Source organism: Dermochelys coriacea, chromosome 1, assembly GCF_009764565.3.
Source record: "Dermochelys coriacea isolate rDerCor1 chromosome 1, rDerCor1.pri.v4, whole genome shotgun sequence".
Lineage (NCBI taxonomy): Eukaryota > Metazoa > Chordata > Testudines > Dermochelyidae > Dermochelys > Dermochelys coriacea.
In genome coordinates, this window is record NC_050068.2 from 347,723,753 (window position 1) to 347,730,993 (window position 7,241).

At 51.4% G+C, this 7,241-nt stretch overlaps 1 protein-coding gene across 4 annotated transcripts; it reads right to left on the reverse strand.

Annotated features, from left to right (window-relative positions):
* Positions 1-263: 263 nt before the first annotated feature.
* On the reverse strand, positions 264-6,717 carry LOC119849949 (tubulin alpha-3 chain-like). 4 transcript variants are annotated; one of them, XM_038387394.2, is made up of 4 exons: positions 6,598-6,717; positions 5,041-5,263; positions 2,637-2,785; positions 264-1,459 (listed from the first exon to the last, which is right to left on the reverse strand). In XM_038387394.2, the coding sequence occupies exons 1-4, from the start codon at positions 6,598-6,600 to the stop codon at positions 479-481; spliced, it is 1,356 nt and encodes a 451-aa protein (XP_038243322.1). In that variant the 5' UTR covers positions 6,601-6,717; the 3' UTR covers positions 264-478. The 4 variants fall into 4 exon arrangements, with proteins under 4 accessions (XP_038243322.1, XP_038243323.1, XP_043355173.1 ...); XM_038387395.2 differs by having other exon boundaries at positions 5,147-5,263; positions 6,598-6,639; XM_043499238.1 differs by lacking the exon at positions 6,598-6,717 and adding an exon at positions 6,487-6,516 and having other exon boundaries at positions 2,637-2,831; positions 5,147-5,263.
* Positions 6,718-7,241: the final 524 nt, after the last annotated feature.

Sequence of the window (7,241 nt, forward strand, 5' to 3'; positions counted from 1 at the left end):
GAGACTAACAAATTTATTTGAGCATAAGCTTTCATGAGCTACATCTTTGCATCTAATGAAGCGAGCTGTAGCTCATTTGAGCATAAGCTTTCATGAGCTACAGCTCGCTTCATTAGATGCAAAGATGTAGCTCATGAAAGCTTATGCTCAATTAAATTTGTTAGTCTAAGGTGCCACAAGTCCTCCTCTTCTAAAAGCCTAACTGTAGCATTTCTGAGTTCCCACCTCCAGGCTTAGACAGAATTAGTTGAATGAGACAGAGGTTTGCAGCTAAGAATTTATTCTCAGTTCCAGCTCAAAGACAAGTGGCAAGCAGAGGACATGACACATGTAGTCATCGGACACACTATCCTCTTTCATGCCGTAACGATCAAAGTGATATGCAGTGATGCATCTAACAGCAAGACTGCAAGTAACCCCAGATACATCTAGCCCACAAGAGGAATAGCATTGCCAGGCTAATGTCTAGAACAAGTGTTTAATAATCTTCTCCTTCCTCCACCTCATCCCCATCTGCAGAATCCAACCCAACTTCCTCATAGTCCTTCTCGAGAGCAGCCAGGTCCTCCCTGGCTTCGGAGAACTCTCCCTCCTCCATCCCCTCCCCCACATACCAATGCACAAAGGCCCGTTTTGCGTACATCAGGTCAAACTTGTGATCCAGCCGGGCCCAGGCTTCTGCAATAGCTGTGGTGTTGCTCAGCATGCAGACGGCCCGCTGCACTTTAGCCAGGTCTCCCCCCGGCACCACTGTGGGGGGCTGGTAATTGATGCCCACCTTAAATCCAGTTGGGCACCAGTCCACAAACTGGATGGACCTCCTGGTTTTGATGGCTGCTATAGCTGCATTCACATCCTTGGGCACCACATCCCCCCGGTATAGCAGGCAGCAAGCCATGTATTTGCCTCGGCGAGGGTCACATTTCACCATCTGGTTGGAGAACTCAAAGCAAGCGTTGGTGATTTCAGGCACCGAGAGCTGCTCGTGGTAGGCTCTCTCTGCTGAGACTATGGGTGCATAGGTAGTGAGGGGGAAGTGTATGCGGGGATAAGGCACCAAGTTAGTTTGGAATTCAGTGAGATCCACATTCAAGGCACCATCGAACCTCAGGGAAGCAGTGATGGACGACACTATCTGGGCTATCAGCCTGTTCAAGTTGTGGTAGGAGGGACGCTCGATATTGAGGTTCCGGTTGCAGATGTCGTAAATGGCCTCGTTGTCCACCATGAAAGAACAGTCCGAGTGCTCCAGCGTGGTGTGGGTGGTCAGGATGGAATTGTAGGGTTCCACCACCGCAGTGGAGACCCGTGGGGCAGGGTACACCGAGAACTCCAGCTTGGACTTCTTCCCAAACTCCACGGAGAGACGCTCCATCAAGAGGGACGTGAATCCAGAGCCTGTGCCTCCTCCAAAGCTGTGGAAGACCAGGAACCCTTGAAGGCCACTGCACTGGTCAGCCTGCAGTAGAAGAAAAAGTTTGACTCCCGTTCCCCTCTTGAGCGCTGGGATTTAGAGCATCAGGTTTATGAAGCGATTGAGACAAGGCACAAGCGATACATTTTTAGTCATCGCTCCCAGTTGCCAGTTAGAGATGTGAAACAGGCCATAGATTGCTGCCTCAGGCTGTATGGGCACAAGTCACAGCCTACCCTGGACAAAGTTCAGTCCACACAGCTAGTGAAGCAGACCCTGGTGCTGCGTATTTATTTTTTTAAGAGGGGTTTCACCTTTCGTGTAGGCAATATGCCAGCAGGTGGTAGGAGGAATACCTGCTCAACGGCTTTTCCCCAAGAGGCCAGTCGCCAGTAGGCCAGTTTGTTTTGGCTGCCACGGTGACAGAATCCAGATGCCTCTGGTTAGATGCTGTCAAACACCCACTTATGTCAAGGCAATCGCTACCCCAAGTGTTCTGGGGAAGTGTTTTTATGAAGGCCCATGCACAACAGACCCCATGCCTAGAAGCCCAACTACTGAGTCATGTTATTCCAGGAGACTCTTGGCTTCTGTTTTAAAGAGTTTCTAGCCTTTGTGGTTGGCAGCAGCTTGGAAGTGTGAACCAAGCGTCGCCAGTGCAATGCTGCCTGCTGGAGCCCAAGATGTGAGCTGTAAGTGGCGTGGGGGGTCCTCTGCATCTCAGTGGAGCGGTGGCTCCCAGATGCATTCCCGGGGGGGCCCAGCCACCCCCACCTAGAGCAGAGGAGTGTGGTCAGGGCAAAAAGGGCCCAGCCCATCCACTCCAATAGGAAGGCCGCCCTCATGGCTGCACATTGGGGACCTTGAACCCATAACACACCTCACCAGTGGGTTACACAGGCACAGACTGGCTGCTAGGGTACATACTTGGACTCCTACAGCCACTTAGGGTGTGGTTGGGAGAGACTGAACCCCACACTCCTGCTCCTAAGGGGTAGAAAGGGAGCCACTGCCTTTCTGTGATGGGAGTAGGACCTGTGTGCCTTCCAGAGGGGAGTGGGTCCCTAGGGTGCAGAGGGAATCCCTCCCTTGTCGCCAGCCATATAAGCTCAGGACTAGACGCATGAACACCCAGGGTTCAAACTCTGCAGCCAGCCCACATGGCAGAGCCACACCGGGCCATGCCGCGTCAGCCACTTACAAGACGGCTTTTCCTACTTGCCATTTTGCGAATCCGGGCTGATACGTTATCAATGATTTCCTTCCCAATGGTGTAGTGACCTCGGGCGTAGTTATTGGCTGCATCCTCCTTGCCTGTGATGAGCTGCTCCGGGTGAAACAGCAAGCGGTAGGTCCCTGTGCGGATCTCATCTGTGGGGGAATGAGACCATGGAGTGAGATATCTGCAATCTACCATGATAAAAATGGAGCTGCTATTAGACAATAGCACGAGAAGAGGTGCATAAACTGCCAGGGCATCTAAGCAAAGCCACAGTGGGTTAAACTAAGGGTAGGTTAGGGAGTTAAACCTACTTTAAGTGACTTCTGGGAATAATTCCCCTATCAGATACTGCAGCTTTGTGCTAGCTCATGGGAGCTGGGAATTGTCCATGTTGAGGGACTTGCAGGAGGTTGCAGCCTGGGTCATCCCTACCCATATGCAAAGTACGCAGCTGTGTAGGGCACCCTGCCTCTTCCCAGCCCCAAACCCCCCACCCTACTCTGCCCCTTTCCCCCCTGCTCTGCCCCAGTCCCACCCCCACTCCACCCCTTCCCTAAACCCTCCATCCTGCCCCTTCCCCCCAGAGGACTGCAGCAGGAGGCAGGCCTGCACTCACCGGCAGCAGGAAGTGCAGCAACCCGGCCCCAGCTGTGCTGCCGGTGAGTGCTGGGGGGCAGTTCCCCCCATCCCCCAAGCCAGCTCCCCCCCCATACAGACTATGTGGGGGCTGTGTAGGGCCCCAGAATATCTAGGGACAGCCCTGGTTGCAGTTTTCAGTTCCTGTGCTCTGAAGAGGTGTAGTCACAAGCCCAGAGATATTCTTCTAAGAAGCGACCCTGTGTCTCGATCCCCCCCACCAGTGTTCCCCTCCATATGCGTCACTCCCTGCCCAACACACGTGCGGCCAGCCCTCTGGAGGCCATGAGATGGGTTTGCGTTTGCCCATGGGGCAGCCACACGTCTCCAAGCCCACAGACTGTCCCCATGTTCAGGGTCTGTTCCACTGTCCCCACTGACTTCTCAGAAACATTTCAGCGTGGCAGGTTCAAGCCAGTGACACTTTGCCCAGACTGGATACCGACCCTGGGGAGGAGATCTAGGATAAGAACCAGCGAGAACATCCCTCCATCAGGCTGGCCCCCCTGAGCTTCCTTCATCATCTGCATTCTCTCCTCCCACATAGTGGCCCTTGCACATAGGGAGGAGGGAGAGAAGTCACTTGGGTGAGAAAGGCATCCTTTGCCCTAGCCACTGCCACAACCTTCCTTTGCCCACCTCCCTGGCCTCACCCAGGCAGGGTCATCCCAAAGTGTCCCACTGGGAGTCCGGTCTTTACTGACAAATAAAGCACCATGTTTTAAACACAGGTGCTGCAGTCCAGCGGCATCCCTTTAATATTGAGCATCCACTATTTGAATAGAGGCCTGTCAGTTACACCCTTTCTAGAGGTCTGGTGAGCAAGGCCAGATTAATGAAAGGGTTTTGGGGCTGCAGATCAGGGCCTCAGGCTAAGGGGAGCCCCACAAAAATAAATCCATAATTATATACAATTCAGTAGTCACCACCTTATCAATGGCGATCGACAGGTCAATCCTGGAGCCTCTGCCAGTGGATCACGATCTCCGGGCCGCTAAAAGTGCCACAGCACAGCAGGGCTCAGGCAGGCTGCCTGCATGCCGTGGCCCCACACTGCTCCCAGAAGTGGCTGGCTGCTGGCAGGTCTCTGCAGCCGCTGGCCAGGGGTGGGGAGGGGAGAGGCTCCACATACTGCCCCCAGCCCCAGCCCTTTCCCCACAGGCAGTGCACAGACACACACTGTCCCCCTCCCCCAGGGGCACACAAAGACCTGCCAGCAGCCGGCCACTTCTGGGAGCAGTGGGAGGGCTATGGCAGGCAGCCTGCCTGGGCCCTACTGTGCCACCGGCTGGGAGTTGCCTGTGGTAAGCTCCTCCTGGCCAGAGCCTCCACCTTGCACCTCCTCCTGCACCCCAGGTCAGAAAGAAACTGTTGTATGGTAAGAAGCAGGCTATTTTGAATTAGCTATATTCTACATGTTTTAAGACTGAAATGTAACCACAAAACGGCTTTGTGTTAATTAAAAGGCAAGTTTAGTATAAAGTTAATAGCCTTGATGCCACAAATAGTTTTAAATTAGGGAAGAGACTTGTATGCGGGGGGGCCCACAAAAAAAATTTAATAGCCCTGGGCCCACAGGAGAGTTAATCCGGCCCTGCTGGGGAGGCTGGGAAAGGGATGGGGTGGAACTAGCTCATGGCCCGATTAGATCCCAGGAACCTGGAGGCCATTCTCTCAACTCTGAGTGTTTGCAATTTGTGATGGAGAGGACATGGCAAGATTGACGGTCACACTGGACATCAAAGGTTCATCCATGTCCATGTCTTACCAATGACTGTTGGCTCCAGGTCTACGAACACCGCTCTGGGAACATGCTTCCCTGCTGCAGTCTCGCAGAAGAAAGTCTCAAAGGAGGAATCCACTTGTTCACTTGCCTTTGGAGCAGGAATGGTCCCGTCTGGTAGGATTCCATGTTCTAGGCAATAGAGTTCCCAGCAGGCATTGCCCATCTGGACTCCAGCCTGCCCCACATGGATGGAAAGGCACTCCCTCTGGAAACAGGGACACAGTACAGACTGCATTGTGAGACACAGGCTGTATGTGCTAGGCACACAAACAGACCTAGACAACCTCAATCCTGCATCAGTGGGACCATCTACCTGACAGGATCCGGATTCATTTTCAGTAGGAAGGATAAAGTTCCCCTATTTTCCTTTTTTCTACAGAGACTAAACATCACCCTGAAGTCTTTTGCTACAAGTCTCCTCTCGCAATAAACCCACTCATGACTGGTTTATTATTGTAGGGTGCCCAGGAGTTCTGCCCCACACAGTTTCCCTCCTCACTTTCCTTGCCCTAGAGGGGGCAAGTGAAGAATCTGTTTTAGAAAACAAAGCTACTTAGGGATCTGTATGGAGAAGTTAAGACACATTGAGATTCAATGAACATCTCTACCACTTTGGACCAGAGTTCAAGAGAAACAGTTTGTTCCTGGGTTTAACACAGGCATATCCATAACAGAGCTGTATGGAATGAACAGGACCCCTCAGACAGCCAGGACAGTAGCAGATCCAGAGGCAGGACCCGTTTAAACGAACACAATACCAGTCCAAGAACAAGGGACTCACTAGTGGCGTCTCAGGGCAGCACTTTAGCTCAGAAGCTGTGGCAGCTGATTTGAATCAGGATCAAGGGCTAACTGGATCACACAGCAGGTGTCTTAATACACCTGGCAAGACCAGGGAAGCTTGTGTCAGGAGCACTGGAGTGCCAGGGAAAAACCTTATTCTAGAAAAATATCATAGATTGAAGTAATCACACCAGCCCCTGAACAGCCTGCACTTCACTAGAACACAGCCTTTAGTGTAGGTAGAGGGCAGGCCAATAGACTAGTACAACCAAACACCCCCCACCCCAATCAACTGAATTGCTCCTTTAGCTTAAGTGGTAGGAGGCTGTGCTTTTAGATCTTCAAGCCTCAAGGTCAAATCCCAGATTAAAGGTCCTTACATCCATACACAGCCAGAGACAAAATGATATTCTTATCCTGAGAAGTTCTCACTGAGGCAAGAAGTCAAAGGGGAAAAAGCAAGCCAGACAGCTAAAAGCCCCTAGACTTTAATGGATTATACCATCATAGGCAGTATTTGACCAGGTCTGAAAGGGAAGCTAGATATCAGAGGTAAAGCTATACTTACAAGGAATATACCCTGCTTTAATAAACTACAAGCCCCTCCAAAAAAAACCCCAACAAAAAGCACCCCCAAAAACCCACCACTTGCATTAGCATCCTAAGGGAAAGCAGCAAGGCACACGTAGCCAGAGACTTTACAATCTCCAGCCTGTTCATAAGCTGACCTACAAAATCTCAGCTGTAGAAACCTACCATGGCAATTGAGTCTAAACACTTTCTGAGCTACAGTTTCTGATAGCTCTCCTGTTGTAACTCACTGGAACTTTATAGCCTGCTTGCAAGAGGCTCCACCTGAAGAGGGGGAAGCTGTTTGCAAGTTTAAAGCCGCAGAACCCCTTCTTGGGGGGTGTCCGAGACATTAAACCCTCTGTACTCACAGGGGCACGGTGCTTAGTCCATTCTCCTAGCTGTTGCCTTTGAAGACAAATTGGATGCTCTTGGGATGACGGATGCTCTGATGAGAGTAACTAGCCTAGGTCTTGAGAGGTGCCTGTTCCACCACAGGCTTCCTGTGGGACTCTGGGCAAGTCACTTGCCAGACAGAATGCTACCAGACTACATTTTCTTTAACCATCTTCAGATTTGTTTCTTTATCTGGTGATGATTAGGGCAGTGTTTTAATGTAATTTCGATGGAATGTGAGGATGTGACTTCCTGCTTCTTAGCGAATGGCTGCTGCTCTCTTACTATGACTGCAGACAAAGGCCTTAGGCCTTACAATATGGCTACAGGGAAAGACCTTTTTCTTACAGAAGGATGACCATGTAGTTAAGGCATTTGCCTAGTCTCCAACAAGGATCCATGCAAGTCGACCTCAGAGCCCACACAGCACTCCA

What these genes read in the sequence shown, in the direction of transcription:
- LOC119849949 (XM_038387392.2), bottom strand. An exon ending in CCTGGAGCCAACAGTCATTG is followed by an intron (nt 2,786 to 5,040) that starts GTAAGACATGGA and finishes ATTCCCCCACAG; the next exon opens with ATGAGATCCGCACAGGGACC. An exon ending in CAGCCCGGATTCGCAAAATG is followed by an intron (nt 1,460 to 2,636) that starts GCAAGTAGGAAA and finishes CTTCTACTGCAG; the next exon opens with GCTGACCAGTGCAGTGGCCT.